This window comes from Erythranthe guttata, chromosome 13, assembly GCF_056151865.1.
Source record: "Erythranthe guttata isolate IM_541 chromosome 13, IM_541, whole genome shotgun sequence".
In the NCBI taxonomy this organism is placed as follows: domain Eukaryota; kingdom Viridiplantae; phylum Streptophyta; class Magnoliopsida; order Lamiales; family Phrymaceae; genus Erythranthe; species Erythranthe guttata.
In genome coordinates, this window is record NC_142545.1 from 4029508 (window position 1) to 4053008 (window position 23501).

A 23501-nucleotide genomic window follows, 5' to 3' on the forward strand; every position below is an offset into this window, starting at 1 on the left:
CCATTCTAAGATTTTAGGTTATCTAGCTCGTTTCATCTTTCGAATTAATTGCAATGCTTTGATCAATCCGGCAACTTTGTGGGTGTGTTGTCTGAAAACCCTCACGAGACACAACTCGTCCTTTGGGGGTACCCAGGGGTTCAACGGCTTGTTACATACGCTAAATGCAATCGTGATTCCCTACGTCAGTGGCCTATATATAGTTTGTTGTTTTGTTTCCTTTTGGTTGTAGGTTCGTTTTGATTTACTCGGGACGAGTAAAGATCTAAGTTTGAGGGTGTGATAAGTGTTCGTTTTGCACGATTTTTGCTTATCAATTCTTCGAGTTTTGGTCTTCGTTCGTCCGATTTTTCGGCTTTATTTGTATATATTATGTTGTTTTTGTTTTATTTATATTTTAGGTAAAGAGAAGCTATTTTTGCCGATTCGAAACGATTTTGGAAGCGAAGCCGAAAATCAAACCAAACACGTGCAAAAGTGCATTATCGCGGGTGTGGCACTGTTTTGTATTTCAAGCATAACTTTTGCATACGACCTCCGATTGAGCTCATTTTTTTATCAAGAACCAGATCGCGATCCACCATTCCCGTATCGCGATCTGGAAAGGCGGTGCGCAGTTTCCAAGGCTGCCAGATCGCAATCCAAGAAGACCAGATCGCGATTTGGGCACAAAATTCGAGACAAGATATTTTTCTTTGATTTCCTACTATAAATAGAAGGTCTCTTCTTCATTTTTATAATTCTCGATTATCTCTCGACTTCTTCTTCGGTTTTCTCTTTGGTTTTCGCCAGTTCTTCGCGGGAAGCTTCGACGAGGGTTTCGACTCGGGTTTTTCATAAGCTTTTCTTTACGTTTAGTTTATGATTTCTCGTGTTCTTCATTTGAATGCTATGTTTGTAATGAACTGAGCATTTTCTTTTAGGGAAATGAAACCTTGTATATATTGATTTTCATTTCCAAATCTGTGATCTATTTGTCGTTCTTTGATTCTGTTTATGTTTTCTTGTATTAAATGCTTTCGATTATTTGGCCAACAGTTGAATTGATTCTAAATGGGGATGAACTCGAGAGAGAATTTCTCGTTTGATTTTAGGAAAACATAGCTCGGGTTGTGGAAACGGAGACGTGATGCACCTCGGGTAGCCCTTAAGGACTTAACCTAAATGCTCTCTTAATATCAGGTTCTGAACGGAGACGTCGGACCTGTGGGTAGACTCTAACTACACTGGAGACGGGGGTTAGGGTATTTTAGTGTATGGGTTAGCGAACATAGAATTGACAATAGATTCGGATTTGTAGATCTTTATCGATAGTATACTGGTGGATTTTACCCTAGAAGCCATCACACGTCAGAATTCCTCGCTTTTACTGGCGGACCGTTGTTTTTATTATTGTTTCTTTTTAGTTTTATTTCCCCCTTCCATTCTTGATCGTCTAGATAAAGTTTAGGATAGTATAATTACGGTACTTGGTAAATTTAGGAACTTAATTCCCTGTGGATCGATATCTGGAATTCACTATTCTACAAAACGCGATACTGTACACTTGCGGTTTTTCATACGTAGGTTTTAAGCGTATCAACTCTCCTGGTACACGTTTTAGTGCAAGTTCCCAATCCTTCTCACCTTCTTGGAACACAAGTTATCATCAGACACAACGAGGGAAAACTCGCATTGTGTGTCAACTGTGTGATAAGCCAGGCCACGGTGCAAGAGCATGTCGCTCTCGCGGTCGGCCCTCCTCGACAAACTCTCGACGTGAGGCATATACTGTTGATGGAGACCCGAACAATACCAACAAAAATTGGGTGTTGGATTCCGGGGCTACACATCATATTACATCCGATCTTCAAAATCTTTCCATGCACTCCAACTATGTAGGCAATGAGGATGTTATAGTTGGCAATGGTAATGGTATCTCAATATATCTCTCATATCGGTTCTTCGACCCTTAACTCTCCTCTTACCTCATTTACATTAGATAATATTTTATGTGCACCAATGATTCGGAAAAATCTTATCTCGGTTTCTCAGTTTTGTAAACAAAATCATGCTTCCATATAATTTTTTCCCAATGATTTTCTTGTGAAGGATTTGAGCACGAGAGCATCCTTGGCCCGAGGCCGGGGTAGAAACAACATGTATGAGTGGCCTGCGACCCTCTCCTCTTGACCATTTCTCTCCCTCGGCATTTGCTTCCCTCACATCTCAATTATGGCACCAATGTCTTGGACTTCCATCTCTACCCATTCAGAAGAAAATCATGATTCGCAATAAAATTCATGTTTCCGACTCTAATAATCCTTGTAATTCTTGCTTATGCAATAAAGTCACAAGTTAACTTTTAAAACCTCTTCAATTACTTGTGACAAACCCTTTCAAGTTATCTATTCTGATGTTTGGGGGCCCGCGCCTATTACTTCTGTTGGAAATTTTCGATATTACATATTTTTTGTTGATTATTTTACTAAATATACTTGGTTTTACCCACTAAAATTCAAATCAGATGTTTCTAATGTTTTTGAAATTTTTTAAGAAGCTTATAGAAAACTTTTTCCAAACTCATATTCAAACTATTTATACAGATGGTGGAGGTGAATATCAATCTCTTTCTCGTATTTTGGCAAAATTTGGTATTCAACATCTCACCTCACCCCCCTATACCCCAGAACATGTTGGCTCCGCTGAACGAAAACATCGTCACATTGTCGAGACCGGCCTTACTTTACTCCACCAAGCTTCTCTTCCGCTTCGCTTTTGGTCCTATGCCTTTCAGACTGCTACGTATTTGATAAATCGTATGCCCACAACCGTTCTCCCAAACGAGACTCCCTACTGTAAGTTATTTGGATATCATCCAAAGTACACATCTCTTCGTGTCTTTGGATCTCTTTGTTACCCGTGGCTTCGGCCCTATACCAATCATAAACTTGAGGCACGATCCCGACCTTGTGTATATCTTGGATTTTCTCTCTCTCATCACGCATTCACCTGTTTAGATTTTAAGACTAATAATTTTTTTATTTCGAGACATGTAGTTTTTTTTGGACACATATTTCCTTATAAAAATATGAAGTCATCCAAGTTGGATGTTACAGACCAGTCCTTCTCAAAGTTGCTCTCTCTTTTTACAGAAAAACATTTACCAAATACTTATTTTCAAATCCCGGATATTTCAACTTCTTCCATCTCCAATTTATCGCCCACAATAATTCCTACCACATCATCTTCTCTTGTGGTCCCCACTACTAGCTCTCACAATTTACCCACAAAATCATATTCATCACCTCTCCCCTTGGATACTAACTCGTCTCGTAATGAATCCTCCACTTCTCAAAAAGATATGCCTACTCCTCAAGAAGGTACTCCTACTTCAGCATCTTCCTTGGATGATTCTTGTGACTCTCCACATAAAGAAATTGATCCTCCTACTCCAACTCACAATCTCTCACCACCCCCTCATAAATTGCCTATTCCCTCTCGGATGGTTACTCGCGCCCAAAACAATATCCACAAACCCAAGAGACCATTGCCGTTCACTACTACCAATGCTATACAACCTAATATTCCAATCGAACCTTCTTCATTCACCCAAGCCAATAAAATTTCTCAATGGCGTGATGCCATGAATGAAGAAATCCTAGCCCTTAAAAAAAAGGGCACATGGTCACTTGATCCTTCCGAACCGACACAAAATATTATTGGTTGTAAATGGGTTTATCGCATTAAAAAAAATCCCGAAGGTTCCATTGCTCGTTATAAGGCCCGACTTGTTGCTAAAGGATTTCACCAACGCCCAGGCATCGATTTTCATGAAACATTCAGCCCGGTTGTAAAACCCGCCACTATTCGCCTTGTTCTCAGTATAGCGGTATCTCGTGGATGGATTTTGAATCAACTAGATGTAAATAATGCATTTTTACAGGGTTCTCTTTCTGACCATGTTTTTATGCAGCAGCCTCAAGGTTTTGTCGACCATCAAAATCCAACCCATGTCTCCAAATTACATAAAGCCATCTATGGTCTTCGTCAAGCACCACGAGCTTGGTATACTGAGCTGCACATTTTTCTTCTTGGTGCTGGATTTGTTAACTCCAAAAGTGATGCATCTCTTTTCATTCAGCGCACCACCTCTAATGTCATGTATCTTTTAGTATATGTGGATGATATTGTTCTTACAGGAAACAACCCAAGGACCATTCAAAATTTTACCTCACAATTGGCTACTCGATTCTCCTTCAAGGATCTTGGTAAACTTAGTTATTTTCTCAGAGTTGAAACTATTCGTTCGTCTACTGGTCTTTTCTTATCTCAACGCAGGTATATTCTTGATCTTCTCCGTAAAACAAATATGCATGAATCCAAGGAAATCAACACGCCTATGTCTTCCTCTGAAACTCTCAAATTAGATGATGGATCTCCACACCACGATTCTACCGAGTATCGGCAAGTTCTTGGGTCTCTTCAATATCTTTCACTTACTCGACCTGATATCAACTTTGCGGTGAACAAATTAGCTCAAAATTCATGCATCGTGCGTCTGCCACCCATTGGAATGCTGTCAAGCGCATTCTTCGCTACCTAAAAGGAACTCCTCACTATGGCTTATTTCTATCTGCTCGGTCTTCGTCATCTCTTCATGCATTTGCCGATGCAGATTGGGCCGGTGATGCCGATACACGCCATTCCACTTCTGCGTATGTAGTATTCCTTGGCTCGAATCCCATTAGCTGGAGCTCAAAGAAGCAATTCACTATTTCCCGATCATCTACTGAGGCCGAGTATAGAGCTATTGCTTCTGCCACTGCTGAAGTCAACTGGGTCACAAATCTTTTGGGTGAACTTGGTGTTACCTCTGCATCTCCAACCACTTACTGTGATAACAATGGTGCTACATACCTTTGTTCAAATCCTGTGTTTCACTCCCGCATGAAACATATTGCACTTGACTTTCACTTTGTTCGTGACCAAGTCGCTCGTAAGATTCTTCGTATCTCTCATGTCCATACTTCAGATCAACTAGCCGATTCCTTGACGAAATCCCTTCCTCGTAAACAATTCCATGTGCATCGAACCAAGCTTAGAATCCTTCCCGGATCCTTGCACTTGCGGGGGCATGATAGAGAATCAATTTAGGAATTAATAGCATAAACGTGGGGTGACACTATTCAGCCCCCTGATTAGTCTCAATGTAATATTCTCTTATTTATATTGATTTATTTTCCTTTTATGTGTTCATAATTATAGGAAACATATATCATGTAAATTCTATATATTGTAACAAGACAGTGAATGAAAATACATCACAATTTTACCAACTTCTTTAGTTTCAACCCATATAAAACTTTTTAAGCTAACACATATGTTCATTTTTAATTAGTAGGATCTACAAAGCCACCGGGTTGTTTCATATAAATCATTTCTTCTAATTTACCATGCAATAAAGCAGTTTTGAAATACATTTGTTTCAATTCCCAATTCTAATGAGTAACTAATGCAAGCATAATTTGGACAAGGGTAACATCGGGCAAAAACATCAGTGTAATGGACACCCTCTTTTCTAGTAAATCCTTTAACTACAAGCCTAACTTTATATCTAATAGAATCTACTTCATTATAGACCTTAAATAGCCATTTTCAATCAACTAATGAGCAATTGACAGACTTAAGCACAAGAATCCAAGTTTGGTTAACATGTAGTGGGTTCATTTCATCATTTACAACATTTAACCATTCAACACATGTATCAGATTTCAAAATATTTTTATAAGATTTAGGCTCATTACCATCTAAACGTTCAAACACATTGAATATCTGTTTGACAAATATGATAATAATCAAAGTATTGTGGTTTTCTAATATGCTCACTTCTAGTTCTACCTCTAAAAAATTGATAATCAGACAAATTATCCACATTAGGCAAATTAGATTCAACAGTTTAATCATGCAATTTTTAAGATAATTCAGAATCACACACATCATCAGATTTAACAAGCAATTTTATCCACCTCATGTTGAGCAAATTGACGAATATCAGGGTAACCTAAGAAAACGCATTTCACATAACGGGGTTCAAGTTTATCACTTTTATGGTGAACATATATAGAGCAACCAAAAATATGCAAATTTGACAAATCTACCTTCTTACCATATCGCACAAATTCAGGTTTCTCGCCATTTAATGGCACATATGGAGAGCAATTAATCAAATAAGTAGCAGTCAAACATGCTTCATCCTTAAATAATTTTGACAGTCCAGAACTAGATAACATAGCCCTTAATCTTTCGGGAAGGGATTTGTTCATTCGTTCGACTACACTATTTTGTTGAACCAAATTTTTTTTGCCTCCCAATGCTAGATTATGAACACAAAGTATCAAAATAAATTTTAAAAAGCCCAGTTCCGTTATCTCTTTCAATTAGGTGTTTTGATTATTTTTTCCATTTTGATTTTCAATCAAGGTTTTCCAAGTTTTGAACTTATCAGAAACATTAAATCTTTGTTTTAAAAGAAATACAAACACTTTGCGAGAATAATTATCAGTATTGGATAGCAAGTAATGGTTTCCACCATGCATTGAAACACTAGCAGGACCCCCCATACATCAATATAAATATATTCTACGATTTCAGTTTACTTAGATGGATTTGGAAAATGGCTATCATGAAAAGAAACACGTCAATATGAATATATTCTACGATTTCAGTTTACTTAGATGGATTTGGAAAATGGCTATCATGAAAAGAAACACGAGTTTGTTGTCATAAATGCATGAATCACATAAGGTCACATCTGACACTATATCATTTTCAAAATACCTTTTTTTAATACAAAATAATAAGTCTCTTATTACTCATTTGACCTAGACGTTTATATGATAAATTAGATATCATTTTGTACAACATGCGCAGAGGTAAAAGATTCAACAGACAAATATACATATTTTACATTGTAAGAGCATCTCCAACCTTGTAGGTTTTGGAGAGGCAAAAGCTAAATTATAAATATTTTACCATCTAAAACCTATAAAACTTGCTCCAACGGAGTGAGTTATAATTTAGCCGGCTGCTGAATTCAATGACCCAACAGGTATATATACCTGTTAACTATTCACATATGGTATCCAATATAATATTAAAATAATGGAGCCCCCACCCCACATTTTTACTATTCACGTATAGTCAGTCTTTTTTTTCAAGTTAAAGTTTCTAGCAGTTACATTTTTAAATTTTATTTAATTCAGTTTTTTGTTTGTTTATCTAATAATAATAATAATAATAATAATAATAATAATAATAATAATAATAATAATAATAATAATAATAATAATTATAATTATTATTATTATTATTATTATTATTATTATTATTATTATTATTATTATTATTATTATTATTATTATTATTATTATTATTATTATTATTATTATTATTATTATTATTATTATTATTATTATTATTATTATTATTATTATTATTATTATTATTATTATTATTATTATTATTATTATTATTATTATTATTATTATTATTATTATTATTAATTTATGTAAATTTTATTATAAAGATTTATCGAAAGAATACCTATTATTTTGTATATTATATATAAGATACCAAATATATTAATTATATATATCTATTTTAATCAAATAGTAAAAAATAATAAAATATAATAAAATGCTAAAATATAGATGATATGGTTGGAGCAGGATAGTAAAAACTGAGGTGCTATAGCACTGTTCATCAGCTATCATAGATATAGCATTCCGATTTTTAGCTTCTAACCTTGGAGATGCCCTAATAGCCTAAAATATTAAAATATCAGGAGAAAATTTAAAATTTCAATGAAAATCCAAATACGTAATCTCATAATTTTGGTCACCTCAAACGCATACCAAACCAAGCAAGTACCTAGCAAAAAGAGAAATTAACATAAACAAAATAAAAATTACTCCGTGGCTACGTTACAATTTTGAAATTTTAAAATCCATCAATATAATTAAGTAATTAACTGTGAAATTAAATTTGAGTGGTCGGAAAGAGAACTAAATGTGGTAGACGACTGTACGGTGAAGAAGATAGTGAAGAAGCAGTTGGACAGACATATATATTTACGAAATAATTAATCTAACTTTGAGTTCGGTATTCGACATGTATTGAGATTTTGGTTAACTCAGTAAAAGTTTACTGTGGATCGATTAACCGTTTCATCAGTATACGATACACTCATAAAAATACTAAATAGATGATAAAAAGGACTAGTAAGTACAAGAACAAAATTTGAATGACCGTGTCTAGAGTAGCGATGAGTAAGATCCTTGTTACTAATACAAAACCGACAAGAATATTAATTTATTTTCCTAGCACAACTTCGCCAAAACACAATATCGAATCCTTTTGTAACCGAATTTCCCTTTTGAGTCAGTATCATTCAACTACCGCAAGTTGCCCTTTTACATCATTCCATTTATTTATCCTGTTTCCTGCGTTCTTCACCTGAAAATTTCAAGAAATTTCATGCTATAAGAAACTTCGTTTTTCACAAAAAGTATTCAGAAGGTACTTTGTATATTTAATTTCTGCCGATTTACACTGTAGATTTTGCTAGTCCCGACTGTATTAATTTATAGAAGTTTAATTATAGAGATTTAACTATATTAGTTACATTTAAAATTATGTCACACTGAATTATCTATAACTAAGAAAGTGAAATAAATTAAATGTACCTCTGTTTCCCAATTGGTTCGGACAGTAACCCATATCAATATTAATGTCTGAAATAATGTACCTCCCATCAACATACCTGCCCATATTCCCTACAACAAAAACAAAACAAAAAAAAATTATCAATAACAATTTATATATGAATAAAAAAAGAAATTAATGTAATTAAATAAAAAAAAAAAGTTGCTACATACCTTAGCGCCAAGGTTGAATTTGAAGCCGAGAAGTACACCGACCGGAAGGCCGACCACATAGTAACAACCGACGTTCACATACGCAACAAACGCTTGCCATCCACATCCAACAGCCACACCTTCATTCATTCATTAATTATCGTCATTATATAAATAATAAAAATTCCCCTACGCAATTTTATCGAATAAATCGAAAAGCTGATGACGTCACACGCTAAAACTAGTTTAACAATATTTTAGTAATTACCGGATAAAACCGGTTGAATTCCGTTGAGGACAATGGCAACGGCCAAGTATGGGGTGAGATCCGAAACTGCATCGGAAACAACTTTGCCGGAGGTGAAGGCGTAACTGTACTGATCACGGAATACGAGCGTGAGGATTGCGAATACAATTGCTATTATCAGAGATGTTACGGTGGACACCACCACACTGAATGCTGCCGATTTCGGGTGCTTCGCTCCGAGCTCGTTGCTCACCCTTACACTATGAACAAATACATTTATTTTTATAAATAAATAAAATAAATAAAAAGGCAATTTATATTTTATTATAAATGTATAATTAATTACTAACCTTACTGCAGCATTGAATCCAACTGACACCATGAAAACCCAAGTAAGGATTGTCATACTGCATATATTGGAATTCATATAGTCAATCAATACACTCACAGATTATAACAACTAAATAAAAAAATTAGTAACAACAAAAAGACGTTGTCACTTACACAAATTAAAATAAATATATTAAATTCAAAAAGTAATTACTTACCAAATAGCAAGAGCATCCAAAGCAATTTCAGGGTCAGGCAGCAAACCAGCAATCAAAACCAGAATTTGAAAATACCAAGTCTCCAAACAGAGCATAACAGCAGAAGCAGCAGAGAGCTTAAAGAAACCCCAAAGGCCCGAAAAAGCCCGCGTACTAAGCCCGTTCCACGTCTTTTTGCACCGCTCGGAAGTCAAAATGTAGACAAACTGAGCAATAACGATAATCCACCACGACAAACTCAGAACCAAACCGGCACCCAATAGCCCCCAGTTGAACACATACAGAGCAACCCACGTCATCAAAATGTGGACGACCAGCGCACCGGCCGATATATACGCACTCGGGTTCACTATACTCTGCGCCTGCAGGAATTTCTGTATCGCGAAATTTGCGGCGTACGCAAATATTTGGGGTATCAAACCGTACACGAAGAGCGCAGCTGCAGAGGCGACGCGATCGGATTCGCCGAGAAGAACCAACAATGGCTTAGAGAATATGTATACAAACGTCAGCGGAATTCCGGTCAACATTAACAGGATTACTGATCTCTGCATGTATATCCCGAGCATTTCGTATTGTTGCGCACCGTACGCCTGCCCGCACAGTGTTTCCACCGCGCTCCCCATTCCGAGCTGCAATTAATTCGTAATTACTAATCAATCCCTTAATCTCAATTAAATTACACAGAGTACTACTCCCTCCTTCCCATTTTATTTATCAGATTTTTTTCTAATTTCAATTGTCACGATTTCCAATGAATTCCAATTAAGCATTAATTGTATTTTTCTCATATTTGCCCTTACTGTTCTCATAAAAAATCGAATTTAGTCATTTTATTATGATTTTCCCGGAATGCGTGCATCAGCTCAAAACGACAAATAAAACAGAAAGAAGAAGGTACAAACCATGAGTCCATAGGCGAGAAGCTGGACGCCGTTATTGCCGAGGGCGGAGGCGGCGAGTTCGAGGTTGCCAAGATGGCCGCAGAAGATCTGAGTGGACATCGAAACGACGCTGTTGAGCAAGTAGACTAAGACGGCGGGGCCCGCTAGCCGGAAAAGAGATCTCAGTTCGATCACGATGGCTTTCTGGAAGCGGCGCCACGGTGTTAAGGTGGTGTCGCAGAGCACGTCTTCCAGCTCGGAGCTGACCTCCTCCACGCCGCCGCCATAGCTAGATTCTAACAGAGGATCAGTAGTCTCTCCTTTGTTTTTTGAGGACCCCATTCTTTTTTTTTTTTCAAGTACACACACACCAATCACAAATGTAGGTTTCACATATACGTCTTGTTATTATATATAGAATCAAAGGAATGCTGAGTCACGTGGTCTTAGTTCTATTGGCCAATAATTGAGGGGCTAGAATATGATATTGGAAGGTTTAAAAAAAAAAAAAAAAAGAGAAATTTGACAGTTGTCTATTAGTTTTTGTGTAAATTAGGGTTACCTTTTGAGCTAAAGTCAAATAAAGAAAATATTATTTATATTTAAGTAATTACAATTAGCCTCTCAACTATGAATCTTATTATATGTTCATTTTTATGATGTCAAATTCAGCATAATGTTCTAGATTCCATGGAATGATCTCTTGTCTGTACTCGTTATGCACAAAAAATATAGTTTCTGATTGCACCATAATATGATATTTGTAAGCCAAGATACACATCATATGATCACCTTGTTTCAAAATGTATAGCTCGATGAGTGTAAAACAGGTACAAACTAGAGAATATTCCACATAATCTATAAGACTCTATTAAAATTTGACACTGGAAGGGTGGACGTGTAAGAAGATTCACAGTTGACGAGAGTGGTTGTAATTACCCAATAACAATAACGATTTTTTCGTAATTTAACATTACTCCAGGGTGTGGCCGTAATTTACTCTTAATTTTTTTGCACGTGCTTAGAATTTTGAAGTTTGAACTTCTTTATGGACTAAAATTTAAAAATAAAGATGAAAACCTGATTAAAGAAAATGAAATTAAAGAGAACATATATTTGTATATGTTGTATCAATAATTAAGATTTTCACACCTAAATGAAATGCAAAACAAACATTTCATTTTCAAAATGAATTTGTAGAGTTGGAATTAATTGCAGTGACATTAATATCCTGGCCCGGTTTGTAAGGACCGGGCCCATACTGTTTCGGCACTGGGACAAATGTGTCATGGATGTGTAGTAAATGAATATTATATATATTGTGTAATTAATGATATCTAATGCAATCTTTTTTTAATATATTTTATGAGATATTATAGTGGCAAGTAACTAATATAAAGGGTACACTCCAACAACCCCTTTTATGGTATGGTCAAATTACAAAAATACCCCCTTATATTTGGATAATTACAACTATCTCCATTAACAATGAATCTTCTTACACGTCCATCCTTATGGTGTCAAATTCAACATAATCTTCTAGATTACGTGGAATATTCTATAGTTTGTACTCATTCTGTGGCATAATGCAGTTTCTGATGCACCACAATTTGATACATACAAGCCAAAAAACACATCTTATGATCCCCTTACTCCAGAATATGGAGCTCGAATTGGATAAAAAGGGTACAAAGTTGAGAATATTACATATAATCTAGAACATTCCACTAAATTTGACACCGCAATGGTGAAAGTGTAAAAAGATTTATAGTTGAGGGAGGTGGTTGTAATTACCTAAACAAGAGGAGTTTTTTTTTATAATTTGACCAAACTTAAGGGGTTTGTTGTAATTTATCCTATTATAATGTGACCACTTTTGGGGCAAAATTCCGATAGACTTATATTTTTACTATTAATAAAACGTGTGGATCCTGTCAATTGTATTTTAAATGAATTTTGTTTGATTCGTGGTAGGTGTTGACTTTCGCTAATGAAATCACTTCCTCTTTGTGAGTGTGTATATATATTATGAATATCTAATACAATCATTTTTTTTTAATTTATTTTATTAGGTACTATAGATCAAAGTGATATTATAAATGTGACCAATAGTTTAATATTTATGGGCAATACCACTGATAATAAATTTAACAATTTTTCCAATCTGGTTAGATCCCTTACCCACGCCTATGTTTAGGCCTTAATTTATCGAAGGGGTAATGGCAAATAGACCCATAACAAGGGCACTTAATTAAAAAAGGGACATTCAATTTTTTTGTCTTTCAAATAAATCCACTCTATTCAAACTTATTTGCAAAAATGGAAATCTTTTTATATATCCCAAAATTACCCCAAATTCATTGAAACTCAATCCAACTCCAATTTCATGATTTACACCTCAATTTAGCCCAATTTCATCAATTAACCAATTTTAACCCTAATTTCAAATTTGACCCCAATTTTAACCCTAATTCTTATCAATTTCACCCATTATGCTCTAACTTCCTTAATATTACACATTGACCCCGGATTTAAACAAATATATCACATTAACCCCCCAAATTTTATTTTCAGAAAATATTTGTTTTTTTCTGAAATGTTTTTTTTTTCCGGCGTTGACTTTTTTTTTTTTTTTTTTTATAATTTTGTTTTTTCTTAAATTTTTTTTAATTAATATTACTGACTTGGCTGCTAAATTACTGTCTCCGGCAGTTATTTAACTGCCGGAGACAGTAATTTAGCTGTTAATTGACTTTTTTTTCCTTCAACAATATTTTAATTAATATTACAGTATTCGTTGCTAAATTACTGTCTCCAACAGCTATTTAACTGTTGGAGACAGTGATTTAACTGTTAATTGACTTTTTTATTCTTAAAAAAATATTTTTAATTAATATTACTGTATTCGTTTGCTAAATTACTGTCTCCAGCAATTATTTAGCTGTCGGAGACAGTAATGTAACTGTTAATTGACTTTTTTTTTCATTGTTTTTCTTAAAAAAAATATTTTAATTAATAGTACTGTCTTAGATGCTAAATTACTGTCTTCAACAGTAATTTAACTGTCTTAGACAATAATATTAATAATATTACTGTTCGGAAAAATAATATTCATAATATTACTGTTCGGAAAAATAATATTCATAATATTACTGTCCCAAACAGTAATATTACTGTCTCAGACAGTAATTTAGTAGCTAAAACAGTAATATTAATTAAAATATTTTTTTTCTTTTACGAAAAAGAAATTCAAAAAAATTAAAAAAGTCAACGCCGGAATCTGGCCAGAAAAAAATATTTCAGAAAAAAATTATTTTCTGAAAAAAAAAAGTTTTGGGGGTTAATGTGATATATTTGTTAAAATCCGGGGTCAATGTGTAATATTAAGGAAGTTCGAGCATAATGGGTGGAATTGATAAGAATTATATTATTGAAGGTATTTTAGACTAAAGACATGAGAATGGGCTTAATTGAGAGACAATTTTTTTTGTGGACCAAAATGCATTTAAGTCCTATGTGATGGGCCTTTTTACCATTCGCCCTTTATTGAATAATGGTTACATTGTTTTTGTGATTTTTTTTTTATGAATTTGTTTCTGATTTTCTTACTATAATTAATTTAATATGATAAATTTATTGATTGATTTAATTAAGCATACAGACAAATAGACTAAGAGAGAAAACTATTGTAGAGAGGGGAGGGAGATAATTGTTTTTTTTTTTTTGAAATATGAAAGGTATCAATAATTTTAAAACGACATTTAGCATTTTCGAGAATTATTTAAAGGTTTAATATTAATTAATATGAAATAGTTTTTATGTATAAGTGATTTGAAATAAAAAAGAAAAATATCCTATAAAAGAAGTTTTTTAAAGTGACCTTTTATATTTATTTTAGGTCACAGATCTCATTGTTAATTATCGAAAAATATTACTACAAATCGTAAATGTAAATAATACTAATTTCGATCAATTCCAAAAAAAAATATGGCTATGTTTGTTACCATTTCAATTTTTTTCACTTTTCCTCAAAATAAAAATTATCGTTCTAAAATGTTTTTAAAAACTTTTTAAAAAAAAATTCAAGTGTTTCTCTCTCTACCAACATGATTTGACTGCTACAGTAAAAAAATGTCTCCACTAAAATACAAACTAAAATCACTTTATCATTCAAATTCTTCTTACAATATACATTTTTCCTACAACTCTCAGACATGATTTGACTGACTACAGTACAAATTGTCTCATCCTCAAACTTAATCTAAATAATTACTTGTAGCTAACTTTCCATATTTTTTATATAGATTATATAACATATGCAAAGTATACTATCGAAAAACAGGCTTTTTGTGACGAAAAGTTTGCGACAAATTTTGTCATAGTCAAACGTCCAACACGTTTCCATCATTTATCTGTTGATGGAAATTGGTTTTGTCATATAGTAGTCACAAATGTTGTGACGGAAATTAGTTTGGTCACAAATCTGTCGTAATGTTTGCATAGAAATAGCGTCTTGATTAATATTAGTCACAAATTTGTTGCAAACTCATTTCTATCACAAACATATTACAAATAAATGATGAAATTAGTCACAAATTTGTGATGGAATTTAAGAAAAAAATATTTGTTCTTGATTGTGAGACATATATGACTGATTGTGTGATGGACATTGTGACAATACAAATCCGCAATCATTTTGTTACTAAGTTTTGACGAAAATTGATTATGTCACCAAAACCATCATAACATTATCAATGGTGTAATAATTTATCAATATCCGCCATAAATCACATGCATGTTATGATCGAATCATGTCATCAGTTAAAAGCATGATGCCTAGTGATGATAAGTTACCAAGTAACTTGTATAATGCGAGGAAGATGGATGCACAACTTGGCCTGGGTTATAAGAAGATTGATCTTTGCGTGAACAATTGCATCTTATACTATAAAGAAAAAAAATACATAAGACCAAATGCATATATTGTGGTCACGATAAATACATGTCCACCAAAAAAGATAAACCTCGTAAGATTTTGTGCTACTTACTGCTCATTTCCAGACTACGGAGACTTTATATGACGAAGACTATGACTGATCAAATGTCGTGCCACTCGACAATCAATGTGAAGAATGACTGATGGCTCACCCTTCACATAGTAAAGTATGGAAACATTTTGACAACTCATCCATTATTTTCATTAGAACCACGAAATATTCCTCTCGAATTATGTATCGATGGGTTCACTCATTTTAGCAACAATCTTGCTCCTTATTCATTTTGGCTTGTTATGATTCTTGTTTACAATTTTTCTCCTGGTATGTGCATGATACAACCATATATTATCTTGAATATGGTTATTTTGAGTCCTAAACCTCTCGAAAAATAATTGGATGTATTTTTGCCTCCTCTAATTGATGAATTAAATGGTTTATGGAGTGAAGATGTGAAAACTTATGATTTATCCAAACAACAAAATTTTCAAATGAAATATGCTCTTTTAGCGACGATCGATTATTTTCCTGCATATGACATGGTATCTTATTGGAGTACTCGTGGTTTGCTATCATGCCCTAATAGTTCGTTAATATAAAGAAAAAATGTTTATTATATAAAAGCACTAATTAAAACCTGTGCTTGGTTTTTATGTTCACTTGGATATTTTTTCACAACAACCTCTTTGAAATTTAGTGTCTCTTTGTGAACCTTTGTAAATCGTTTTGCATCATGCTCCTTCTCATTTAAGTTCACCATATTTGTAATTTATTCAAAGCTCAACTCCTATAAATCAAAGTTAAATTTTAATCAATTTAACACGAAAAAGGAAAAACAAATTATTCAATATTATATTTATAAATTTCAATTCTATCAAATCAACAAAAGAAATAAAAAGGCCACATTCATCATCTCAAATATAAAAAACAAAATTTATATAATAACATACTTGACTTGGTTGTTAGTTTTTATTTTATTTTAATGACCCATTAACCTTTGAATTTAAATTTATTAATTGTGGGTAATTCAATTATGGTATTAAGGTGATTTTATGGTAATTGATTTGTAACGTTAAAGGCAATAAAAGACCATGATGGGTGGGATTTGTCTTCTGCCGTTACAAATCAATCGTGGCCCTCTTCTCTCGTCTATAAAAGAAATCCACAACTCTTCTCCTCAACTATCAGACACAATTGAGAATTCCATCACTTACAGAATACTTTGTGAGTTGTGATATAAGAGAGATAGAGAGAAGAAGGTGTGCTACGAATAAAGTTCTCACAAGGAGATTCGAAGGAGGCCTGGCTAGGCTCGGCTTGTAGATTGCTATCGTTCATCATCTCTATCGGAATTCATGGCGAACGGTATGTCGATAATCTCTATTACGTGATTATATTCTTAAGATGAATTTGATTTCAAGATTCTGTGATTAAGGTTTTCCGCATAAAATTAAATAAAAGTCTTTCAATTGGTATCAGAGCAGGGTTTTGAAATCAATTCATCTTAGAACTCAAAATTTTTAAAATGTTCATCTTACGGCCGTATGATTTCGTGGATTTAAATTTTGAGATAAAATAATTGTTTTGTTGTACGTCTGATTATATATTAATTAATAACACGATCTTGATTGATATACATGTATTGATAACCGATAAATTTGTAGTTATCTGTACCCTTCGATATTTGTAATCTGTTTTGACGAATTAGATTATTCTTTGTGGTACTCTCCTGCAAAATCACAACTTTCACACAAATTGATGTTTTGACAAATGTGTCACAGACTTTTCTCTGAATTGGGTATATTTTTCATTTAATTAATTATCATATGTCTATCTCGGGAAAATCAATGGTTTGTACTGTGGGCATCCACAATACTGAACACACAACACGTGATATTGCATGCTGCACTGTGACAATATTTAGAATTGTTAATTATTGAAACCGGGGGTTTGCGGGTTTTACCTTCCACTTTAATATTTTATTATTTGTCAATGAATGAATTCAATTTGTTTGATTCTCCATGGATTTAATCAAATAAATTTGTCAATGCATGTATGATGTGTTTGTATCTTCTGTACACGCATATGCAATATAACATGACATAAAAAAAAAAAAATTATTTTTATTCTTTTAATTAATTGTTTCATATATTAGAAATAATCATCAAGTTAACTGTAATCATGCAAGTGTATTATTACATTCTGTTTGTTTTTGAATGTTCAATTTATGATTAATTTGCAATTAAAGGTATCACTCAAATTACAATAACGAGAATATTATTAGTTTTATATTTATGAAATTTACTAATCTTGTAGTTGCTAAAGTGACCTAGATTAGTAAAATCTAATAAATATAAGAACTATATGAAAGTTTAATCATTTACATGATATTAAAGATTATAATATTCTCAAATTGCAGTCATAATTAAGAAATTGAGACTAGCTCAAAGGATAGTCGATTTTAATTAATTATGAACTGGGTAGGGTATCATAATTTGTATTACTTAGCAATTAGAATTGTTTACCTAAAGGTAACATGAATAATTGACGAGTGAGACAAATTATGTTAGACCCTACTTAGGTGTTATAAAAGATCATTTACACCAACATAGAGTGAACAATAGGTATGTTGTATTTCACCCAAAGGCGAACTTGTAGTGATATCGATAGTTCATCTTATTTGACTCAAGGTCTTATGTGAGCATCCTTTTATCTTTACCTTATATATATTTGCTATATTTATTTCAGTTGCTATTCCTACTTCATTGTACTCGCATGCTTCTGGTATTAAGACTCTCAGTGGGTCAAATTTCTCCGAATGGTATGAACAAATTCAATTCACCTTGGGTGTTATGGATTTGGACCTAGCATTGCTTACTGAAAAACCTGGGGAAATAACGGATGCTAACAGTGAGGAAGAAGTTAGCCTAATTGAAGCCTGGACCAAATCCAATAGGCTTAGTCTTATGCTTATTAGAATGACTGTTGCTAATAACATTAAGACTTCCCTTCCCGAGGTTGACAATGCTATGGAACTGTTAACGGCTATTAAAGAACGCTTTAAATCAGCGGACAAGTCGTTAGCAGGGACACTCATGGCTGAATTGACTACCATGAAATATGGTGGTGATAAGGGAATTCAGGAACACATCGTGAATATGACTGATAAGGCTGCCAAACTTGGAGCTCTTGGCATGAAAGTGGAAGAGTCCTTCCTTGTGCAATTTATCCTTAACTCACTTCCATCAAAGTTCGGCCCATTCAAAATCCACTATAATACTCAAAAAGATAAGTGGAATTTGAATGAGCTGACTAGTATGTGTATTCAAGAGGAAGTGAGATTAAAGCAAGAAGGAAATCACTTTGCATTGGCTGTAACTCATGGAAGTATGAAGAAGAAATGGAAATTTGTGAAGAGTGGAAAGAAATTCGCACCAAACAAAAGATATGAACCTGGTGAAAGTAGTCAGGGTCATGGAAAGGCTTTTGTTGTCACCTGTTACTTTTGTAACAAGAAGGGACACGTAAAGAAGGATTGTGAGAAACGAAAGACTTGGTTCGAAAAGAAAGGTATTCATCTTTCTTTTGTATGTTATGAATCAAATCTTATTGAAGTTCCTTCTTATACTTGGTGGCTTGATTCTGGTGCTACAACTCATATCACAAATTCATTACAGGGATTCCTTACAACTCGGAAACCGGAGGAAAGTGAAAAGTACATCTATATGGGGAACCGTCTCAAATCTAAAGTGGCGTTTGTTGGCACTTATCGCCTCATATTAGAGACGGGTCACAAGATGGATCTTGAAAACACTTTTTATGTACCTTCGTTTTCTAGGAATTTGGTTTCTTTGTCAAAACTGGATGTTTGTGGTTATTCAGCTTTAATTGGTTGTGGAAAACTCAGTTTTATGTTTAATTCAATAATAATTGGTTCCGGTATTTTATGTGATAGTTTATATAAAATATCTTTGAATCATGAGTTTGAACAATCATTATTAACCACTCATTCGGAAGTTGGCGTAAAGCGAAGCCTAAATAACGAAAATTCTTCTATCTTGTGGCATAAACGATTGGGGCATATCTCCAAGGAAAGAATCGAAAGATTGGTAAAAACTGGAATTTTGGAAAATCTAGACTTTACTGATTTTCAAATGTGTGTTGATTGCATTAAGGGTAAGCAAACCAAACACAATAAAAGGGGTGCCACAAGAAGTAAAGAGCTTCTTGAGTTAATCCATACAGATATCTGCTCGCTACCTATTCCATGTTTTAGTGCAGAAAAGTATTTTATCACCTTTATTGATGATCTATCTCGTTATGGTTATCTCTATCTAATTCATGAAAAATCTCAAGCCGTTGATATGCTTGAGGTGTTTGTTACGGAAGTCGAAAGACAATTAGATAGAAAAATTAAAGTTATACGATCAGATCGGGGTGGGGAATACTATGGTAGATATGATGAGTCGGGACAAAATCCTGGCCCATTTGCTAAATTCTTAGAAAAGCGTGGTATTTGTGCTCAATACACAATGCCTGGAACACCACAGCAGAATGGAGTTGCTGAACGTCGTAATCGTACTCTCATGGATATGGTTAGGAGTATGTTAAGTAATTCAACTGTACCCATTTCATTTTGGAATGAAGCCTTGAAAACCGCTATGTATATCTTAAACCGGGTTCCCAGTAAGGCAGTCCCAACAACTCCTTACGAGTTGTGGACTGGTAGGAAACCTAGTTTAAGACATTTACATGTTTGGGGTTGTCCAGCAGAGGCTAGAAAATACAATCCAAATGAAAAGAAATTGGACCCTAGAACAATTTCTGGATATTTTATTGGTTATCCACTAAAGTCAAAAGGGTACAGATTTTATTGTCCTAACCATACTACGAGGATAGTTGAAACTGGAAACGCCAAATTCTTAGAGAATGGTGAAGTTAGTGGGAGTCTTGAATCAAGAAAGGTAGAACTTGAGGAAATTAGGGTGGATATTTTACCATCTTATTTCCCTCAAGATAACGTTACTCTTCAACCTATACAGCAGGTTGATGAAACAAATGATTCGTCACTCCATTCACCACTTCATGAAGATGTTATTATTGGCAATACTGTAGAACCACCACAACCGGTAGCTTTGAGGAAATCTCAAAGGGAAAGGAAATCTGCCATATCCGATGATTTTGATATTGGTATTCAAAATGATCCAGTTTCATATTCACAAGCCATGAAAAGTAAAGATTCTAATAAATGGATTGATGCTATGAATGAAGAGTTGAAATCAATGGACTATAACGGTGTCTGGGATCTTGTTGAATTGCCTAAGAACAGTAAGAAAGTCGGTTGTAGATGGGTCTTTAAGACCAAACGTGACTCTAAAGGCAATATCGAAAGATTTAAAGCTAGACTAGTGGCCAAAGGTTTCACTCAAAAGGAAGGCATTGATTATAGAGAAACTTTCTCTCCTGTATCTAAGAAAGACTCTCTTAGAATCGTTATGGCTCTTGTAGCTCATTATGATTTGGAGTTGCACCAAATGGACGTTAAAACCGCTTTTCTGAATTGGGATTTAGATGAAGATATCTATATGGACCAGCCTGAAGGATTTGCAAAACAAGGAAATGAACACTTGGCTTGTAAATTAAAGAAATCCATATATGGACTTAAACAAGCTTCTAGACAATGGTATATAAAATTCAATGATACCATTACTTCCTTTGGATTTAAGGAAAACACTGTTGATCAGTGTATATATCTAAAGGTCAGTGGGAGCAAGTTTATCTTTTTAGTCTTGTATGTGGATGATATTTTACTAGCAAGTAGTGATCTTGGTTTGCTTCACGAAACTAAGAATTATCTTTCAAAGAATTTTAAGATGGTTGATATGGGTGAGGCAAATTATGTCATTGGGATAGAGATCTTTAGAGATCAATCTCGAGGATTGTTAGGCTTGTCTTAGAAAGGATATATCAATCGAGTTCTTGAAAGATTTAATATGCAGTTTTGTTCAGCCATTAATGCTCCTATCACGAAAGGTGATAAATTAAGTGAAAAGCAATGTCCAAAGAATGATTTGGAAAAGGAGAAAATGAAATTGATTCCATATGCATCAGCAGTTGGAAGTTTGATGTATGCACAGACGTGTACTAGACCAGATATTAGTTATGCAGTGGGAGTACTTGGTAGATATCAAAGTAATCCGGGAATAGATCATTGGAAAGCAGCAAAGAAGGTTATGAGGTATCTTCAAGGAACAAAGGATTACATGCTTACTTATAGGAGATCGGACCAACTAGAGGTTATTGGTTATTCAGACTCCGATTTTGCTGGTTGTGTAGATAGTAGAAAGTCCACATCGGGCTTTGTATTTCTACTAGCTGGTGGAGCAATCTCTTGGAAGAGCGTAAAGCAAAGTATTATTGCTTCTTCCACAATGGAGGCTGAGTTTGTAGCATGTTTTGAGGCCTCGAGTCATGCACTGTGGTTGCGAAATTTTATCTTAGGGCTTAAGGCTGTTGACTCAATTGCTAAGTCTTTGAAGATATATTGTGATAACACCGCAGCCGTTTTCTTCTCTAAGAATGGAAAGTATTCAAGTGGATCCAAGCACATGGATCTTAAGTACTTGGTTGTTAAAGAAAGAGTCCAGAAACAACAAGTGTCAATAGAAAATTTAAGTACAACTCTTATGGTTGCTGATCCATTAACCAAGGGATTGCCTATAAAGACATATGAGGAACATGTTATTAGAATGAGTCTTTTGAGCAATCCATGATTTAATGAGTTATGATTATGTAATTGACACTTAATTTATTTAATGAAATGTTTCTGTTTTTCCTGTTTCCTATTATGTGTGCACATATTATATTTGGATTTAACAGGATTTGTCCTAACAAGACAAAAATTAAAGGGGCTATTATGGATTAGAATAGTAAGGGTTATTAGTGGCGTGATACATAGAAGGGAATATGATGAATGAATCATATAACCGCTATGATTCACATTAATAACTCAAACTAGTTCTAGTATTAAAGTACTCTATTTACCTATTATGGTAATCACCTTAATTTTCTTTTAAAATCGTGATCACGTGTCAAATGTTTTGTATGAAGAACCCACCGAGTCAAATATTTTTTAAACTTGTTTTTCTTAAACGGTTCAATGGGCCAAGTGGGAGAATGTTAGTTTTTATTTTATTTTAATGACCCATTAACCTTTGAATTTAAATTTATTAATTGTGGGTAATTCAATTATGGTATTAAGGTGATTTTATGGTAATTGATTTGTAACGTTAAAGGCAATAAAAGACCATGATGGGTGGGATTTGTCTTCTGCCGTTACAAATCAATCGTGGCCCTCTTCTCTCGTCTATAAAAGAAATCCACAACTCTTCTCCTCAACTATCAGACACAATTGAGAATTCCATCACTTACAGAATACTTTGTGAGTTGTGATATAAGAGAGATAGAGAGAAGAAGGTGTGCTACGAATAAATTTCTCACAAGGAGATTCGAAGGAGGCCTGGCTAGGCTCGGCTTGTAGATTGCTATCGTTCATCATCTCTATCGGAATTCATGGCGAACGGTATGTCGATAATCTCTATTACGTGATTATATTCTTAAGATGAATTTGATTTCAAGATTCTGTGATTAAGGTTTTCCGCATAAAATTAAATAAAAGTCTTTCATTGGTTTCATTCGTGTTTCGGAGTGTGGATGACGAGACTTGTCGGACTCAGAAGTCGAACCTTTATATTTGGATTTGTGTGCCATAAGCCTTAAGTCGGAGTAACATTAAAAAAAAAATCATAAAGATTGTAAAAATATTAGTCAAACTGTAAACTGTTGATAGTAAAAATTGTAGCAAGCAACAACATTCAATTTATCGAAAATGCACCTTATCTATTCTTAAATTAAAGACTCCCAAATACTAA

At 33.9% G+C, this 23501-nt stretch overlaps 1 protein-coding gene across 1 annotated transcript; it reads right to left on the minus strand.

Moving 5' to 3' along the window:
* Window positions 1-8264: 8264 nt before the first annotated feature.
* LOC105966346 (protein DETOXIFICATION 40) lies at window positions 8265-11028 on the minus strand. The gene is made up of 7 exons (XM_012990906.2): window positions 10598-11028; window positions 9693-10324; window positions 9495-9551; window positions 9166-9404; window positions 8919-9037; window positions 8727-8816; window positions 8265-8496 (listed from the first exon to the last, which is right to left on the minus strand). The coding sequence occupies exons 1-7, from the start codon at window positions 10916-10918 to the stop codon at window positions 8428-8430; spliced, it is 1527 nt and encodes a 508-aa protein (XP_012846360.2). The 5' UTR covers window positions 10919-11028; the 3' UTR covers window positions 8265-8427.
* Between the last annotated feature and the right edge of the window lie 12473 nt (window positions 11029-23501).

What these genes read in the sequence shown, in the direction of transcription:
- LOC105966346 (XM_012990906.2), bottom strand. Translation starts at nt 10,918, where the DNA reads ATGGGGTCCTCAAAAAACAAAGGAGAGACTACTGATCCTCTGTTAGAA. An exon ending in AATTCAACCGGTTTTATCCG is followed by an intron (nt 9,038 to 9,165) that starts GTAATTACTAAA and finishes GAATGAATGAAG; the next exon opens with GTGTGGCTGTTGGATGTGGA. An exon ending in GAACCAATTGGGAAACAGAG is followed by an intron (nt 8,497 to 8,726) that starts GTACATTTAATT and finishes TGAAATTTTCAG; the next exon opens with GTGAAGAACGCAGGAAACAG.